Genomic DNA, 20008 nt, shown 5'->3' on the forward strand with positions numbered 1-20008 from the left:
GGATAATATGGTTCTTATCCATATTTGACCCATTTTTAAAAAGTTCATTATCCAATCCATTTTTAGTGGATAATATGAGAGGTTAACTATTTTTTTTTTAACCATTTTGCCACCTCTAAGTGCAAGTAATATGCTAATTAAACCTACAAATTAGTTAAGTGCAAGTTCCAAATTGCCACAAAGTCTAAATTATAACTAATTATGCCAAAAACAACAAGAAAAAAAGAAGAAGTTTATAACATCTTCAGAATTCTTTCAGAGATTAATCTGTAAACAAATTTCTTGAAAGTCCAAAACTTCTATTAGTTCTCCCTAAAAATATTTGAAAAATGATATTGTATAGCCAATGTAAAAATAATAGCCGAAAAAATATATAAAATTTGTAAATTTTTGTATGTATGTATATGTATATATATATATATATATATATATATATATATATATATATATATATATATATACATACATACATACATACATACATACATACATACATACATACATACATACATACATACATACATACATACATACATAGTTTCTAACGGGGCTAAAAGTGATAATATCCCTTAAATATTTCAGCTGGTCCCAAAATTGAAGGATCCATATTTTAGCTCATTTTGACCCAACCCATCTTAGCCCAAGTAACTTTTGGATGGGTTATTTGACTCGTTCAATTATTGACTCAATCTGTTTTGACCCGCCTGAATTTGGCCCAACCTGCCCAATTGACACACATAGTACATATCCATTATAAGTATTTCCTTGTGCAAATTGTTCAACTGGTAGCTTTATTCCATTCATAAAAGTAAATTCAAGTTATACCTTTTTACATGTTATATACCTAATCCACTGACTTTTTTAGCCCCAAGAATCTTGCTTTTCATAATCTTGTAGTCTATAAATACACATAGAATTGGACCATACAAATTCATAAAATTCATACACATATCCAAATAATGTCTTATACTTGCAATTTTCCTGATATTTACTCTTGGGTTCAGAATTTACCACCAATTTCCAAATGGAAAACTGATTCTATTTCAATTTGCATTTCTCCTTCATGTTCATCTCAACCTTCTCTTAAACTTTCCATAACCAAAAATCTCCAATTTTTCATTATTGCTGATTATAATCTTCCTATTTCCCTATGGACTTCAAAACCCTTGAAAATTAAATCCAATTCAACAAAATTATTAGACAACGAATCCGTATTTAATCTCTTGATTAATTTCATTCAAGATGTTCTTAAATATTGTCCTAATAAAAATTCTTCCTCATTTCTAAAAATCCCAAAAATGGATTTTAATTCCTATTTTAAAGAAATTTTTAATTTCTCATTTCTTACTTTGGCTTTTATAATTTGTATTTATGAAGCTCCTACTGATCTTAGGTCTATATGTATTAATACACTTAAAAATCAATTTTCATGTCCACAATCTAGACAAGCATCAAAATTGCTTGTTAAAATTTTGGGATCAAATTCTGAAGAGGAATGGATGAGATCAGTAAATTTAGCAATAACTAATTGGATTATGGAAATTCAAGAGTCTTTAAATAATTCAATAAAAACACCATGCAAATTATTTTCTTATTCATTTTCAACAGTTGGGCTTTGGAAAGTTCAGTTGTATTGTCCTGTTATTGCAATGGATATTGAAACATCAACTAGTAATTTGTCTGATGATAATCTGAGATTTTCTCTTAATTTTCATCAGCTTGAAGGAGTGATTCAATTGAATTATAAAGTTATAATTCGAGAGAAGTGGATTGAAGTAATGGTGAACACTGACAACATCAGGTACATATTTTTTTTAAAAATATGTTTGAGTAAGCTTATACAGTCAAACTTTTCTATACAGGCGTCGTTTGTTCCGACCTTTTCTGGTTGACATAATAAAGTGCGGTTATAGAGAATATATATTATAACAAAAGTTAGTTTCAAAGATAATTTGGACATTATAGTAAAGTACTAATATAAAGGATGACTGTTATAGAAATTAAAGGATTGGACTGTATTACCTTTTTGGCTAATTTATGCATTTGGTAAACACTAAAATGCTTATAAGCAAGTGTTTATAAGCCAAATCACTAAATCATAAGTTGGTCGTCCTCTGTCATATGACTTTTCAATTTATAAACACTGTTGATTTGAAAAAAATTATTATTACTATTTTATTCCTGATATTTTTTGTAATCGCCAAAATATCATTTTTGAAGCAAAACCCCTAGTTTTTTCTCGGTTTCATCTTCATGTGACCTATAGGTTATGAGTTCGAGTCGTGGAATAGCCATTAATGTTTGCATTAGGGTAGACTGCCTACATCACACTCCTTGGAGTACAGGCCTTCCCTAAACCCTTTATAAATGTGGAATGGTTTGTGCACATGAGTGCTCTTTTATCCCTTTTCATAGAAAGATACTTTTCTATTTATATTTTGCGAAAAACTCAAGAGCATTTAAGTTATTTTAGCTTTAAAAAGTGCTTAGTTTTCAACACTTTTTTATCACACAGCTAAACGTTTAGTTTCAACACTTTTATCTACATATAAATACTTTCTTAGAATTAGTTTTAGTACTTACGTCAGCACTTGATACTTATCTACTACTTTTAATCAGTTAAACCAAACATGCTCTTATTTGACCTAACAACCATAATTTGCAAAATGTTGAGTTAAAAAAAGCCTATAAGATTAAACTTCAACTTGATCTGAACTGTGTTTTCAAGCAGGTTTGATGTTATTAGGCTGGTGAATGAATCACTAATGGAAGAAAGAGGAGCTGGAATATCAGAAAAGCATTTCCCTTCAAGAATTTCACTACAATTAACTCCAACAATTCAAACCAATGTGTTAAGCATCTCAGTAACAAAATCTTCAGATAATCCATTAAGAGAAATTGGAATGGAAAAATCAATTGAAGGTGGATTTGATCCTCCAAATCCATACATGGGGCTAAAAGTGTCAGCTTCAGAAACAGTAACTATGAGTATGAAACCATGGAAATTTGAGCAATCAGTTAATGGAAATAGTGCAAATTTAAATTGGTTTTTACATGATAGTGGAAATGGAAAAGAAGTATTTTCAACAAAACCTTCTGTTTTTTCATTAATACAACCAAAGGCTTGGTTCAAGAATAGATACTCAAGTGTTTATAGGCCATTTACTAAACAAGGAGGGGTTATTTTTGCAAAAGATGAGTATGGGGAAAGTGTTATTTGGAAAGTGGATAAAAGGGCTATGGGAAAAACAATGGAATGGGAATTGAAAGGAAGAGTTTGGTTAACTTATTGGCCAAATAAACATATTACTTCTTATGCTGAGACTAGAAGATTGGAATTTCAAGAAGTGCTTCATCTCAACCTTGGGTAGTTATATATTTTAATTTGCTGTAATAATTATTAGCATGTATTTGTTTGGTGTTGCATAGGTATGTTTGCTTTATTAATTATCACACTGTATTTTGATGAAGCTGTAATTGTTAAGATTATAATTCTTGTATTATATGAAACTACTTTTTTTTCTTTTTAGTTTTCCTCAATTTAATGAAATAAATAGATTATATCTAGCCGAAGGTATATCGGAAACAACCTCTCTGCTCTTCTAGGGGTAGGGGTAAGGCTGCGTACATATTACCCTCCTCAGACCCTACTTGTAGAAAACTATTAGGTTTTTGTTGTTGTTGTTGTAAATAGATTATGTCTAATCTCGAAATTTCCATAAACTCTTGGAAGTTTCATTAGGAGATTATCTCACAAATTTCATAAACTTGGAATATTCACATAGAGATAAAAACATCAAATAATGTCTTTACAAAACTAATGTTTGAGAAATATGTTGATTCAACCCTCGATTCATGGGGAACAATCTCGAAGAAGTATCAAGAGAACAAATAAAATTATACCTACAAATATTCATCAATAAAATTATTTTCCTTCATATATATAAAAAAGATGATGTCTAGTATAACATGCTACAAAATAGTAAGTTTTTCCCTAGTAAGGTACTTCGAGCTGTTATTAGTATACATATATATAGAGAGAGATCTGTAATTGGAGGCGAGGTGATTTGAAACTTGTGAGTTTGAGATTCTAGTCTATTAAGTTACTGAGTTCTAAATTAAATAATTTATATATATTTAATAAATTTTTAAAGATAAATACAAATTTTGAACCAAAACTACTAGATTTTGCCGAGGTAAGTAACCTAAACTCTAGCTTTGCCCTTGTCCATATTTAGTCTATGGTCCAAGAAGTGTGAGCGCGCCCACTGCCACCATCCAATGGCTCAATAAAGCCAGCATTGTTGCATATATGGCCAGTTTTTGTGGTCCATGAATGGCTAGTATATGAAAGAGCAACACCATATTGAAAATTTAGAACTAGAAATGGTCCTCCTGTAGTATATGGCCAGGGGCGGACCCACGTGGAGTCAAGTGGGTTCATATGAACCCGCTTCATCGAAAAATAACACTGTATATATAGGTATATTTTTGCTGTTTTCAGACAATTAAAGGTATAAATATAATTTTGAACTCACTTGAAACAAGTAAAATGCCTAGCCTGTTGGTAAAGAGGGTTCAAATTTTCCACAAGGTCTTGAGTTTGAAACTAGCTAGTCACATATGACCTCTAATGTGTTTTTTGAACCCGCTTGATAAAAATCATGGGTCCGCCACTGACTCCAATGTAGTATATGGCAAAGCTTAGCTTATTGAAGTCGATGGGTGCTTCTTTGTCTATGGACCGCATCTCACGTCTCAATCAAAAGCAGTAACATAATGTAAATGAATAGCCTTTTTTTTACCTTTGCGGCTAATTTATTGGCACTTAATATTTATATCAATCCAATAAAAACATGGCATATGCGTTCAAAAATATAATTATTACTAAATTATACTTTATTAACGCATATTCTTGTCTTCATTTACTGAGTTGTTGTTGTTGTTGTATTCTCGTCTTCATTTATTACTTAATAATGATAAAGTAGTATGGATTGATGTAAACACTCAACAATAGCGGATGTAGCATAGTTTTTACGAGTTTAACTGAACCCATTATTTTTTACACAAAATATAAATATAATTATGAAACGACAACAATATAAATAAATATTAATGCCTAAATCCATAAATATTAAATGTATAATAAATTTAGAGTTAAGAACCTCAAAAATTAAACTCATTTAATTTAAAATCTGAATTTGCCCCAACACCTCAGGCGGGATCCTTTAGCAGGGAAAAGAAAATGAAGAATTAACCCAAATACCTGCCCACCCAACAACTTAAACTAAAAATAGCCGGTGAAAATATAATATATACATAGTTTATGTATTATATATGTATAATTATGTATAATTAATGCATAAACTATGTATATGACTAGAAAAAATAAATAATGAATATGACCGGCTATTTGTGTAAAGATCCGAAAGAAAATTGATGAACAAAGGTTATCCTTAAAGGGAAAATGATATTGTATAACCGCTCTCAAAATAATAGCTGGAAAAAATAATATATATATATATTTTATATGTTATATACAAAACTTATATAAATTTTATATACTTTTTCGACTATCGAATATAAATAATTTCTGGCGCTAAAAAAGCATGTTTAAGTGAAAGTTCATACTTTCCATGTAATAAAGCGATTCTTTTGTATAATATATAATGAATAAATTTAAAAATTTATGTTTATCTCTATTCTTTTAAATTATAAGTACAACTATAATTCTAAATTACCTAGTTTTTTAATTATCCATCCAAGTCACATAGTTCAAGGCGAAATGGCGAATAGAATATTGAAAAAATCAATTCAAAGGTAACCTTGGATGACCAAATGCGACTCCCCTGGACTCGAGGCAAGATTAGGTCATACCTCTTAAACTCTTAATTAAACATCCTATGCACTTTTAGGGGCACAATGGTAAATCAACAAGATAAGGACAATGAAATAGTGATGCTACTTGGGTAAATTCTTTCTAGGTTGGCAATAAGTGCTTATAGTCTAACCTTTATATAATATCCATCCTTTATAATGGCATTTCATTGTAACATTTTTTTTTTTTTTGTAGAATCGATTATCACGTTATCTTATATAATATTGTGCTTTTTTATAACAATATTTCGTTATAACAAGTAACAATCAATGATGAGGCACGTTAATTTTAATTGATTGATTGGGATCGAAAAGCTGGTTCCATAGCATTAGAAGCTTAAGTATCCGAAAAAAGAGAAATGAGGATACGAAAAAGAAGAGACGGTCTTAGACCTTATCTTAGTTGTTTAAATAAAGCAAGGGCTAGGTTTGACGTGATATTACTTCCCCCTATTCAACGATTCACTCTTCCTGGACTTACTTGACTCGTCCGAAACTTGAGGGAAATGTTTCCAAGGTTTTCCTACAATAACCACTTAATAGCTTTTTTGGCCAAACTTCTAAATCGGGTTATTTTGAAAAGTATTTTTTAAAAATGCTTTTCAAAAAATTACTTTTGGTGAGAAGCGGTTTTGTGTTCAGCTAATTAATTTGAAAACCACTTTTGAATAGCAAATCGTGTTTGACCAAGTTTTAAAAAAAATTAAAATGTATTTTTCTCAAAATTGTTTTTCAGAAAGTGTTTTTGGGAAGAAGCTATTTTTTCTGTTTCTCAAAACTACTTATACTTTTACTCAAAAGCGTTTTTTCCTTCTAAAAGCTTGGTCCTTAGCTTTAAGAAAAAAATATTGTTGGCCAAAAAAAAAAAATACTTTCCTCAAAAAGAAACTTGGCCAAACACGCTACTAGACCACTCCTTCAAACATCATACTTCAGTTGTGGTACAATAGGTTCAAAATAAACTACTGTACAATAACTAAGGAGGAACAATTTTGTTTGAAATTTGTCTACATTGGCTAGCAGTTCAATCTTTTGGTGGCTATATATTAAATAGGAGCATCCAAATAGGCTGCCCATGAAATTCAAGACCTACTTCTTCAAGCATTATACTTCAATTGTTGTACAATAGGTTCAAAATAGACTACTGTACAATGACTAAAGAGGCAGCTTAATCTGAAATTCTATACTGGCTATAAGTTAAATCTTTCGGAAAAACTGGCTATAAATTAAATGGGAGCATCCAAAAATACACTGCCCAAGAAATTTTTACTATCCACAGAATCAGGGTGAAATTCCAAAATAGCAAAATTTACAAGTAATAATTGAAAATTTAGCCATAGTTTCAAACGTAATCGAAATTTAGCCACTTTTCATGTAAAGATAAATTTGAACAAAAATATTGTTCAAAATTCAAAAAATATTCCAGCATAATATACTGGAGTTCGAATTTTTTACATGTCAATTTTCAGCATAATATACTGGAGTTTCAGTATAATATGTTAGAAGTTCATAAACAGGTGCTCCAATCTCCGGTATATTATGTTGGAACTTTTTGTGTGCTGGAGTGTCACCATAATATGCTGGAAGTTGATACACATGTACATCAATCTCCCGCATAACTTTTCGTATTGTAGCAATATAATGACTATTTTTTAATGACTTTATAAAAGCTTGGCTATTTTTCAACTACTGATCCGAAAACCGAACTATCCGTGTTATTTTCGCACAAAACCACATGTAAAATCCCAAAGGTAAAAGCACTAATATAAGCTTAAACAGCCTTTTGGTGCAACATAGCAGCAGCCTTCAGAATATAGTGATACCTGACAGACACAGTTATCTTGTTCCCTAGAAAAAACTGAGTAGGATTCCTCCATTTTAGCACTATGTGCTCCTCTTCACGTGCTTTCCCCTAGGAACCTCAGCACCTTCTCCCTCGCACTTATTGCTACATACAAAGCCCTTTCTTGTGGTGTGTGTACAAGATTGTCCCTATCCAATTTTAACTTTTTTTTATAATAATAATATTCCGATTTGTTTGAGCGCATCTCCGTTAATTTTACGATACTTATTATCTTTAATTATGGCGAAGTTAGAAATTTTTGTAAGGGTGTTCAAACTTGAAAGAAATGAATAAAATTTTCCGATAAAGGTGTTTAATATATGTTGTATACTTTTAAAATTTAATATTTTATCCAAATATAATGTAATTTTTTGACGAAGGATGATCGATTGATCACCCTTCGGATAATGTAGGTTAGCCCCTTATCTTCCATAATTTCACGGATATTTGTTACTCCACCTGTTACAATTTAAATGATGCACTTTTCTTATTAATCCATTCCAAAAAGAATGACACTGTTTTATATTTGGAAATAATTTAACTTAATTAGAAGCTTTTATAATCACACAAAATCGTGATTCCATAAAGTTTTTACCTTTTAAGCTTTTAGGATTACATATTTTAAAAGTATTCTTTTTTTTTCTTTAAACTATATCATCTAAACTGAAACGGAAGAAATATCTCCCACTAGCACAAGCACATAAATAACTTTGTACACCACCAAAAGATGTGGTATAATAGATAGAACTGTTCTTCCCTTAACCAGAAGTCTCGAGTTTGAGCTATGAGTATGAATTTTTTTTGGTAGGGAGCATTTTCCCCGTATGGGTCCCTATGTGGCGTGAATCTGAATATAATCGGGCTCAAATACGAGAATCAGATACCGGATGAGAAACCAAAAAAAGATTGTACACCAAAGTATGGATAGATGAAAAGAAATAACCAAATATTTTTACCTCTCTAAGATTTGACCTACTACATCGACCACTAAATCACATCCATCCCTATCCAATTTTAATTGAGAGAGAAAGAAGTGAGGCATGTAAAAGGCAATTCTTCTCAGACTGTGTTCTTAAGAAATAATATTAGTAGTCATGAAATATCAAGATCAAGATTTTAGTAGTTTTCACCCATACCCTTTTAGATTTTTCATGTTTTTATCCCAACAAGGAGCTGATAGACACAACATTTCTGAAAACAAGGCAAAATGGAAGACAAAGCTGTTTCCATTTTTCCAAATTTTCTTCTTCTTTCAGCTGATAATTTCAAGAACTCAGTTAGTTTTAGGCCAAGATTGGGATGGTATAATTATCACTCAAGCAGATTATCAAGCACTACAAGCTTTAAAACAAGAATTAGTTGATCCAAAAGGGTACTTAAAAAGTTGGAATGATACTGGATTTGGAGCTTGTAGTGGAAGTTGGGTTGGTATTAAATGTGCTCAAGGTCAAGTTATTGTAATCAAGATTCCATTAAAAGGATTAAGTGGTAGACTAAGTGAAAAAATTGGTCAGTTTCAAGCTCTCAGAAAACTTAGTCTCCATGATAATGAAATATCTGGTTCAATTCCTATTTCTTTAGGATTTTTACCAAATTTAAGAGGTGTTCAACTTTATAATAACAGGTTTTCTGGTTCTATTCCTGCTTCACTTGGTTTGTGTCCACTTCTTCAAACACTTGAACTTAGTAATAATTCTTTATCTGGGATAATACCAACTAGTCTTATTAATTCAACGAAGCTTTATAGGCTTAATTTAAGTTATAACTCTTTGTCTGGTGAAATCCCACTAAGTTTTACTCAATCCAGTTCTATTGTTTTTCTTGATTTACAATATAACAATCTTTCTGGTTCTATTCCAGATTCTTGGGGTGGAAATGGGAATAATAATTTTCATTTACAGTCTCTGAATCTTGATCATAATTCATTATCTGGTGGTATTCCTGTTTCTTTTAGTAAGTTGAGTGAACTTCTTGAGGTTTCAATTAGTCATAATCATATTATTGGTGTTATTCCTAATGATATTGGAAGGTTGAGTAGGCTTAGGTTTCTTGATTTTTCTTATAATGCTATTAATGGAAGTTTGCCCAAAAGCCTCTTTAGTCTATCCTCTCTTGTGCTACTCAATTTGGAAAGTAACAATCTTGATAGTCAAATACCATTAGATATAAACAAATTGCAAAAGTTGTCAGTTCTTAACCTAAGGAATAATCAGTTTAGTGGAGAAATACCAATGTCTCTTGGTGATTTACCAAATCTTAGTTCCTTCAATGTTTCATATAACAATCTTTCTGGTCCTGTTCCTAGTCTTCTTGCTCAGAAATTCAATTCGAGCGTGTTTGTTGGTAATCCTCAGCTATATGGCTATAATGCTTCAACCCCGTGTCCTAAAACGCCTTCTCCGATCACACGAGGTAGCAAACTAAGTGTTAAGGACATTATTCTTATAGTAGTAGGAGCTCTTATCATAATTTTGTTTCTACTTTGTTGCATTCTCCTCTGCTGTTTGATCAAGAAAAGAGCGTCGGCCAAAGGAGGAAAGACTAGTGGTGTAAAGGGTGTTCCTCTAACAGCCGGAGAAGTCGAAGCAGGAGGAGAAAATGGAGGAAAACTTGTACATTTTGGTGGACCTGTGATGTTTAGTGCAGATGATTTGCTTTGTGCTACTGCGGATATATTAGGAAAGAGTACTTATGGTACAGTATATAAGGCAACATTAGAAAATGGAAATCAAGTTGCTGTTAGAAGATTGAGAGAAAAGATCACAAAAGGTCAGAGGGAATTTGAGAGAGAAGTCAATGTTCTTGGAAAGATGAGGCATCCAAATCTTTTGGCTCTTAGGGCTTATTACTTAGGTACAAAAGGAGAGAAACTTCTTGTTTTTGACTTCATGCCTAAAGGAAGTCTAGCAACTTTTCTTCATGGTAAGTAGAAAACAGATTTCCATTTAACATTCTTTTTCTTTTATTTTTTGAGAATTGAAGGGAGCTTTGGCGTAACTGGTAAAGTTGCTGCCATGTAAACAGGAGGTCACGGGTTCGAGCTGTGGAAACAGCCTCTTGCAGAAATGCAGGGTAAGGCTGCGTATAATAGACTTTTGTAGTCCAGCCCTTCCCCGTACCCCGCGCATAGCAGGAGCTTAATGCACCGGGTTGCCTTTTATTTTTTGAGAATCGAATACCATCTCCGTCTCATGAAAGCTCCATTGATTTTGAATATTTGAGTTTCCTTTTTAATATTGAGAATGTTGTATAGAATGATCTTATTGGTGATAGAATCTATGTTGCTCAGATTCTTCGATAATGTCTTAGGGTGTGATTCGGATCCTCCAAAAGTTGTGTGTTTTTGGAGGATCCGACATGGGTGCGACAACATTTTGGAGAGTCCGCGAAAAATGATGTAAAAAAGGATAGAGAATTGGTATGGAGGAGATAATATGGCTTATTGATTTCATTGCAGCTTGCAGCCCGGATACACCAATTGATTGGCCAATGAGGATGAGAATAGCAAAAGGGACAACGAGGGGATTGTTGTACCTTCACACTAATGCCAACATCATTCACGGGAACCTTACCTCGAGCAATGTTCTATTTGATGAAAACTCAAATGCAAAAATTGCAGATTATGGCCTTTCGCGCCTTGTGACTGCTGCTGCAAATGCAAACGTAATTGCAACAGCAGGAGCACTTGGCTATCGCGCACCTGAACTTACTAAGCTCAAGAAAGCCAACGTGAAGACGGATGTCTACAGTCTTGGAGTCATTATACTTGAACTTCTAACTGGTAAATCTCCAGGAGAGGCAATACTCAATGGCGTGGATTTGCCTAGAAAAGTGGCATCGATTGTGAAAGAGGAGGGAACGAGTGAAGTGTTTGATTTGGAACTAATGAGGGATACATCTATAATTGGTGATGAATTGTTAAATACACTGAAATTGGCTTTGCACTGTGTTGATCCCTCGCCATCAGCTCGACCTGAAACTCAGCAAGTTCTCCAACAACTTGAAGAAATTAGACCTGAAGCTGCAGCTCCCTCGGCAAGTGACTAAAGACTTAGTTTTTTGATCAAGTATTTTGAGATGTTAGGAGTTAGTTGCCATAATTCTTTCATTCTTGAATTTCATTGCTAGAGTGTTAAGTCTGTTCGAAGTGTCTGCAAATACAAGTCACAAGTGTGCTACATTGTTTTGGGAGTTTGAGCATAATGGAATCCTTCTAAATTCCGTCCCTTTTGTTCCAAAGAACAAAATCTGAGATTGAGTTTTCTTTCACTTCATTCAGAGATACTGAAAAACATCTATTCATTGACTTAAATTCCAGCCCATATAAGCTAGATGGCCAGGTGGAGAACTATCTGCAGAATTAGTTCTTAAATTTTATTGCCGAGGGTTTATTGGAAACAACCTCTCTATCTCCACGAGGTAGGGATAAAGTCTGCGTACCCTCCACAGACCCCACTATGTGGGATTACATTGGGTATATTGGTGTTCTTAAATTTTACTAGTTAGGCTTGGTACTTGGCTCAAAGTTTATTTCCGCGGAAACGATTATTGTTTTGTTTCAAGTTCATGATAAGGTTCTGAATTGACAGCTAGGCCACTGTTTTACAGAACGTAAAACCGTTAATGGCATTTAAACTTGATGGCGTCAAACCTTTATGTTCTTACAACTTAATTTAGAATTTTGTGTCATACAAATTTTAGTGATATTTCACAAACACTCATTAGGACATGTGGAAATGATGTTGGGTTTCAACTAACATCAACTGAACCTATGGAACCCATATTGCATTTACCTGTAGCAAAGGAATAAGAGGAAACAAAAAATATCAGTACATATTTTGTGCTAAGTTTGTGTCAATTGATAATAGTTGGTACAGTGACACTCTGTATCCAATGATTTGATATTCTGAATCCAATTTGCTAGATAGTCAAATCCAATCATCTTCCGATCAGTGTCGGAGCGAAGATATTCGCTACGATGATTCAAAATATAAAGAAGTATGTGTATCAAAAAGCCAAGGAAATTCAATATTACTTATATACATAGGTTTAAAATAATTTTTGAACTTGTCTTCGCTACGATGATTCAAAATATAAAGAAGTATGTGTATCAAAAAGCCAAGGAAATTCAATATTACTTATATACATAGGTTTAAAATAATTTTTGAACTTGTCTATAGCCGAAGGGAATTCAAATGAACCCCCTTGTGGTCCCCTGTCTCACCCGCTTTCGACATGCTCTAGTGTCTGGCTGAAATCCAGGGGCGGATGCACATGGGAGGGGATGAGTCCACGTAAATCCATCATCCTCTTCCTAAACCATGTATGCCACCGGTGAATTTCAGGTCAAAATACTTAAATTAACACGGGTCCCGAACCCAAGTGAGTAATTTAGTGCACTGATAAGGAGGTGCACCTTCTACCTTTTAATCAAGGGTTCAATCCCTGTACTCTATCTCTTTTGAATTATATTTTAATTAATAAATAGTGTTAAATCCCCATGCTTCTAATTAAACACTACTTTTTTTTATTGGTTACACGTTTTTTCCTTTCTCTTTCTTTAATCTTTGTTTTGATTTTTAAAATTTCTAAACCAAAAATACATCGGGTTTCTGGTGCTTATGGTGCACTCATGCTCATCTTTCTTGGTAGAGTCTACGGACCAACTGTTTTTTTAACTATATATAGAAGGTGATAGTTATAGTGCTCTTTGTAGTTGCGTTTTTTTACGTAAGATCAGTAACGTAATTCCACAGCTTGAACACTTTAAAAGCAATAATTCGAAATAATTCCTCAGACCAATTTGATTGATTTGTAATTCTTACTTCTTATGTTTTTAGCTTTTGAAATTCTTAAAATCAGTAACAAACTCATCAACTTCATCTACAAATCACCTTTTTGTAGTTCAATAATATTGTAGTCCTCATTCCTGATCTTTCCTCCTCCCTTTTGAATTATATTCCTAGTCGTATCTGTCTAAGCGTTGGTGACAGAGTTATCCCGTACTTATATTCAGAGGCGGAGCTAGGTGGGCTGAAGGAGGTTTATCCGAAACCCTTCGCCCGAAAATTATACTGTGCATATAAGGTGAATTTAAATATATATATATATATATATATATATATATATATATATATATATATATATATTAGATGTTGAATTCCCTTAACTTCTTCGTGTACTATTTTCTTAATTTTTTGAATTTTTTTAGTAAAATTCCTGGTTTCGCCATTGCCTATATTGACGTGCACGCAAGCTGATCAGGATACTATTGTCCTAAATAAAGAAAATCTCTAGTTCCTAATTCCAACAGATATGTTCCAAACTAGCATTTGTCCATCGTGCCTAGTTCCAACCTATATGCTTCAGTGTTAAGGGAGACCTGATAACTGTTGGAAATGGCAAACTCCCACATCGGTGGGAGACTTAATTTGGGAAGAATTTCTCCCTATAAAAGAAGGTCTAATGTTTAGGATTTAAACACACCTCTCATTTGCCTTCTTATCTTCTTAAGGCATTTGTATCTTCTCTCTTTAGTATTATTTCACTTGTATTTTTGGAGTGGAATAAAATATTAGTTGTGTCCGAGGAAGTAGGCAAAATTGGCCGAACCTCGTAAATTCTGGTGTTCTCTTTATTGTTGCTTTATTGTCTTATTTATTATTTGGTGGTTGTCATAATTTTTGGTATAGTAGTTGTGACTCATTCACACTATATACATTTGGCTTCCGCAACAATTGGTATCAGAGCCAAGGTACTGTCTAAGTATGCTCTGTGGTTGCAGCATAGTCTGATCTTCCACATCAGAAAAGATTTATCTTGGTAACTGAGACAAGGTTCTGTCTGAGTATGTTCTGTGGTTGCAGCTTAGTCTGATCTTCCACACCAGAAAGGAAATAATCTTTATTTGTGTCGTCAGCTATTAAATAATATTTGTGTCAAAGATGGGAGACAATAAACAAGAAGAATCTACATCAAGTGTCAACAATACGTCATCATTGGCATCTTCGCTTATGACAAGAATTGTGTCAAATGCGAAATTTGCGGTAGAAATTTTTGACGGGTCAAGACATTTTGGGATGTGGCAAGGCGAGGTTCTAGATGTCCTTTTTCAACAAGGGCTAGATCTTGCTATTGAGGAAAAGAGACCAGATGTTATTGGAGAAGAAGATTGGAGAATTAGCAATCGTGTTGCTTGTGGTACCATTCGATCCTACCTTGCTAGAGAGCAGAAATATCCATACACAAAGGAAACTTCTACAAGTAAATTATGAAAAGCACTGGAGGATAAATTTTTGAAGAAAAACAGTCAAAATAAATTGTACCTGAAGAAGAGACTGTTTCGCTTCACCTACGTTACTGGTACCACAATGAACGAACATATCACCAGTTTCAATAAGTTGGTCACAAATTTGCAAAATATGGATGCAACTTTTGATGATGGTGATTTGGCCTTGATGTTATTGGGGTCACTTCCTTATGAGTACGAGCACCTTGAAACTACTCTACTCCATGGGAATGACGAAATTTCTCTCAGAGAAGTTTGTTCGGCTTTGTACAACTATGAACAAAGAAAGAGAGAAAAATAAAAGGGCGGAGAAGGAGAAGCACTGTTGTGAGGGGCGTCCTCAAATTCAAATGATGACAAAGAAGGGAAGATCCAAGTCAAGATCTAGACCCAGCAAAGATGAATGTGCCTTTTGTCGAGAAAAGGGACACTGGAAGAAAGACTGTCCGAAGTTGAAGAATAAGGCCAAACATAACAATGGAAAGGCCATTATGGATTCAAATGTAGCTGATTGTGATGATTCAGACTTCTCATTAGTTATAATAAAGCCATCAACATCATCAGACATATGGTTGATGGACTCGGCTTGTAGCTATCATATGTGTCCCAACAGGGACTAGTTCGTGGATTTTCAAGAAGGAGAATATGGAGTCGTCCACACAGTGGATAACAACACTCTTACCTCATATGGCATTGGTTCAATACGATTAAGGAACCATGATGGAATGGTCAGAACATTAATAGATGTTCGATATGTTCCGGGTTTGAAGAAAAATCCCATCTCTGTGGGAGCCCTAGAATCAAAAGGGTTCAAAATCATTGCAGAAAATGGAGTGATGAGAGTATGCTCTGGTGCACTAGTGGTAATGAAGGCCAATCGGAAGAACAATAACATGTACCGATATCGCGGTAGTACAATTATTGGGACATCGACAGTAACATCCAGTGACGAAAAAGAGGCAGAAGCAACCAGGCTATGACACATGCGCTTGGGACATGCTGGAGGTAAATCCTTGAAAACTTTATCAGATCAAGGATTGTTAAAAGGAGTAAAGGATTGCAACTTGGAGTTTTGCGAGCATTGTGTCAAAGGGAAACAGACAAGGGTTAAATTTGGTACAACGATCCATAATACTAAAGGCATTTTGGATTATGTACACTCTGATGTTTGGGGTCCTTCCAAAACACTTTCATTGGATGGGAAGCGCTATTTTGTAACCTTTGTTGATGATTTTTTTTGAAGAGTGTGAGTGTATACAATGAAGAGCAAAGATGAAGTGTTGGGAATTTTTCTCAAATGGAAGACGATGGTGGAGAATCAAACAGGCAGGAGGATCAAGTGTATTTGCACGGACAATGGAGGTGAATACAAAAATGATCATTTCAATAAGGTTTGTGAAAATGATGGCATCGTCCGACACTTCACTGTCAGACATACACCACAACAGAATGGAGTGGCAGAACGTATGAACCAGACCTTGCTGGAGAAGGTATGGTGTATGTTGTCCAATGCTGGCTTGGGCAAAGAATTTTGGGCTGAGGCAGTTACATATGCATGTCACCTCATTAATCGTCTACCATCTGCTGTTATTGATGGCAAGACACCATTTAAAAAATGGTATGGAAAGTCTGCTGTAGATTATGACTCTTTGCACGTATTTGGCTCAACTGAATATTATCATGTGACAGAGTCCAAATTGGATCCAAGGGCAAAGAAGGCTATTTTTATGGGGATTACTTCTGGATTCAAAGGATATCGCTTATGGTGTCCTATGACAAAGAAAGTAATATTCAGCAGGGATGTTACCTTTGATGAATCTGCTATGGTAAATAAGGTAACAGAAGATACCAAACAAAATAAGGGTGCTTCTAAGCAGGTGGAGTTTGAGGGAAAATTTATTTTTCCTACACAAGAAGCAGAGGAGGAAACAAATAAAGATTATCCTCTGGAAGAAGAGCCAATAGAGAGGGAGATTCCAACTCAGGAACCTCAACAACAACTTGAATCAATTGCAACTAGCAGGCCAAAAAGGACAATAACAAAACATGTTCGTCTTATAGAGACGGTTACTTATGCCACCTCAATTGTAGCTGATGATGTTTCTACCACTTATAAAGACGCAGTCCAAAGTTCAGAAGAAGATAAGTGGAGGATTTCCATGAATGATGAAATACAATCCCTTCATCAGAATCATACATGGAGATTGGCCAATCTCCCGAAGGGAAAGAAAGTAATTGGGTGCAAATAGGTATTTGCAAAGAAAGAAGGATTTCCTAACCAAGAAGATGTTCGCTACAAAGCAAGATTGGTGGCCAAATGATATGCTCAAAAGGAGGGAATTGATTACAATGAAGTGTTTTCTCCAGTTGTAAAACATTCCTCCATTTGATTGATGTTGGCTTTGGTAGCACAGTTGGATTTGGAACTAGTTTAGATGGATGTAAAAACTGCGGTTTTACATGGAAACTTGGAGGAGGAAATCTACATGACTCAGCCAGAAGGATTCAAAGTTGTTGGAAAAGAAAATATGGTGTGAAAACTTGAAAAATCATTGTACGGATTGAAACAATCTTCTAGACAATGATACAAGCGATTTGACGAGTTTATGTTGCGGCAAGGGTACAAGAGAAGCAAATACGATTATTGTGTGTATTTGCACAAGCTTAAAGATGGTTCCTTTGTATATCTTCTCCTATATGTTGATGATATGTTGATAGCTTCTGAGAATTCGGAAGAAATTGATAAGTTGAAGATTCAACTGAAGAAGAAGTTCGAGATGAAGGATCTAGGTGAGGCAAAGAAAATTCTTGGCATGGAGATAATAAGAGATAGACGTTCAAAGAAACTCTGTTTATCTCAGAAAGAATATTTGAAGAGAGTACTGCAGCGTTTTGGCATAGATGAGAAGACTAAGCCGGTTAGTACTCCACTTGCTCCCCATTTTAAGCTAAGTACTACTATGTCGCCAAAAAATGAAGCTGAACAGAAGTATATGTCAAGGGTACCATATCCAAATGTTGTTGGTAGCTTGATATATGTAATGGTCTGTACGAGACCTGACATTTCACAAGCTGTTGGAGTTATTAGCAGATATATGCATAATCCAGGAAAGGAGCATTGGCAAGCTGTGAAGTGGATTCTACGGTATATTCACAATACTGTAGATGTTGAGTTAGTTTTTGAGCAGGAAGGTAATCAGTCTATAGTTGGATATTGTGACTCAGATTTTGCGGGTGATCTGGACAAATGAAGATCAACTACTGGCTATGTGTTTACTTTTGCAAAGGCACCAGTTAGTTGGAAGTCTACTTTGCAGTCAACAGTTGCTTTGTCTACAACAGAGGCAGAGTACATGGCTATTACAAAGGCTGTGAAAAAGGCAATTTGGCTTCAGGGATTGCTAAAAGAGCTTGGTGTTGAACAAAAAAGTATCACAATTTTTTGTGATAGTCAAAGTGCTATTCAATTAGTGAAGAACCAAGTTTATCATGCAAGGACGAAGCACATTGATGTTCGGCATCATTTCGTACGAGAAATCATAGAAGAAGGTGGAGTCACGGTGAAGAAAATTCATACTACAGAGAATCCTGCTGATATGCTGACAAAAGTGGTGACTGCGGTCAAGTTTCAACATTGTTTGGATTTGATAAACATTGTTGAACACTGAAGATTGAAGATGAAGACACAACCAAAATTTGTTACCGAGAGAAAATTGAAGATGTGGAAATTTGTCAAGATGGAGATTTGTTGAAAAAGGCAAACTCCCACATCGGTGGGAGACTTAATTTGGGAAGAATTTCTCTCTATAAAAGAAGGCCTAATGTTTAGGATTTAAGCATACCTCTCATTTGCCTTCTTATCTTCTTAAGATATTTGTATCTTCTTTCTTTAGTATTATTTCACTTGTATTTTTGGAGTGAAATAAAATATTGGTTGTGTCCGAGGAAGTAGGCAAAATTGGCCGAACCTCGTAAATTCTGGTGTTCCTTTTATTGTTGCTTTATTGTCTTATTTATTATTTAGTGGCTGTCATAATTTTTGGTATAGTAGTTGTGACTCATTCACATTATATACATTTGACTTCCGCACCAATAACAACTCTAGACCACAAATTTATTACGAACACAAAATTACACGAAACCATATTGGTAATTAATCATGTTAGTTACACTTACTGCTTTATAATAAGGAATCTTTTTATACAAGTGGTCACCCCGTTGTACCAAGTATGTTGTGTTCTGCAGTATCCGGAGAAGGGCCGCACTCCAAGGGATCTGATATAGGTAGTCTATCCTGATACAAGCATCAGTGGCTGATGATAATGCTCGAACCCGTGACCTATAGTTCACACGAAGATAATTTTATCATTGCTCCAAGGTTCCCTTCGAATCTAGTTGTACAAGTGACAGTTAAAAAGATTTCGCACTACGAATGTTGTTTAACATGAGATACCAGGTTACTTACAGAATCGTACAAAAAAATGTACAACTGTTAATGCGTAAAATTTAAATTATGATGGTATCATTGAATGAAAGACAAATCACAACTCTCAATATACATCTGTGCTAGTATTTACATATTAGTATATATTACCAATGTTTTCATCAAATTTTTTTAGTTTCTCACTTGGTCTCCGACATTCATTTTAGGGCCAACTAATCTGGATTTGAAATGAGAAATCTTATTTTGAGGGTAAAGTGCTCACTATTTCATATAATATTTTCATCAATGGAACTATGAAACGGGACGTCAGATCAACAGTAAAGTTGTCTCTATGTGATCAGATTCGAGCCGTGGAATCAACCAATAATGTTTATATTACGGTAGACTGTCTACATCACACCCCCTTAGAGCACGGTCCTTTCTCCGACTCTGTGCGAACTCGGAATGTTTCGTGCTCCGAGCTACCTTGTCATCAATGGAACTATGGACGACCTACTTCTAGAAAAGAAAAAAGAATAGTAACACGTGGGTTACATACGTACGTCTTTCTTCTTTT

The 20008-nt window shown here is 34.3% G+C and overlaps 2 protein-coding genes across 2 annotated transcripts; both read left to right on the forward strand.

The window, feature by feature from the left end:
• Window positions 1-942: 942 nt before the first annotated feature.
• LOC107785129 (uncharacterized) lies at window positions 943-3523 on the forward strand. The gene is made up of 2 exons (XM_016606354.2): window positions 943-1801; window positions 2732-3523. The coding sequence occupies exons 1-2, from the start codon at window positions 960-962 to the stop codon at window positions 3369-3371; spliced, it is 1482 nt and encodes a 493-aa protein (XP_016461840.1). The 5' UTR covers window positions 943-959; the 3' UTR covers window positions 3372-3523.
• A 5163-nt stretch (window positions 3524-8686) lies between these two features.
• LOC107785128 (putative leucine-rich repeat receptor-like protein kinase IMK3) lies at window positions 8687-11946 on the forward strand. Its single transcript, XM_016606353.2, has 2 exons — window positions 8687-10642; window positions 11178-11946. Exons 1-2 carry the CDS (start codon window positions 8815-8817, stop codon window positions 11765-11767), a joined length of 2418 nt encoding a protein of 805 aa, XP_016461839.1. The 5' UTR covers window positions 8687-8814; the 3' UTR covers window positions 11768-11946.
• Window positions 11947-20008: the final 8062 nt, after the last annotated feature.

This window comes from Nicotiana tabacum, chromosome 11, assembly GCF_000715075.1.
Source record: "Nicotiana tabacum cultivar K326 chromosome 11, ASM71507v2, whole genome shotgun sequence".
Classification (NCBI taxonomy): domain Eukaryota; kingdom Viridiplantae; phylum Streptophyta; class Magnoliopsida; order Solanales; family Solanaceae; genus Nicotiana; species Nicotiana tabacum.

What these genes read in the sequence shown, in the direction of transcription:
- LOC107785129 (XM_016606354.2), top strand. Translation starts at nt 960, where the DNA reads ATGTCTTATACTTGCAATTTTCCTGATATTTACTCTTGGGTTCAGAAT. An exon ending in GTGAACACTGACAACATCAG is followed by an intron (nt 1,802 to 2,731) that starts GTACATATTTTT and finishes GTTTTCAAGCAG; the next exon opens with GTTTGATGTTATTAGGCTGG.
- LOC107785128 (XM_016606353.2), top strand. Translation starts at nt 8,815, where the DNA reads ATGAAATATCAAGATCAAGATTTTAGTAGTTTTCACCCATACCCTTTT. An exon ending in TCTAGCAACTTTTCTTCATG is followed by an intron (nt 10,643 to 11,177) that starts GTAAGTAGAAAA and finishes ATTTCATTGCAG; the next exon opens with CTTGCAGCCCGGATACACCA.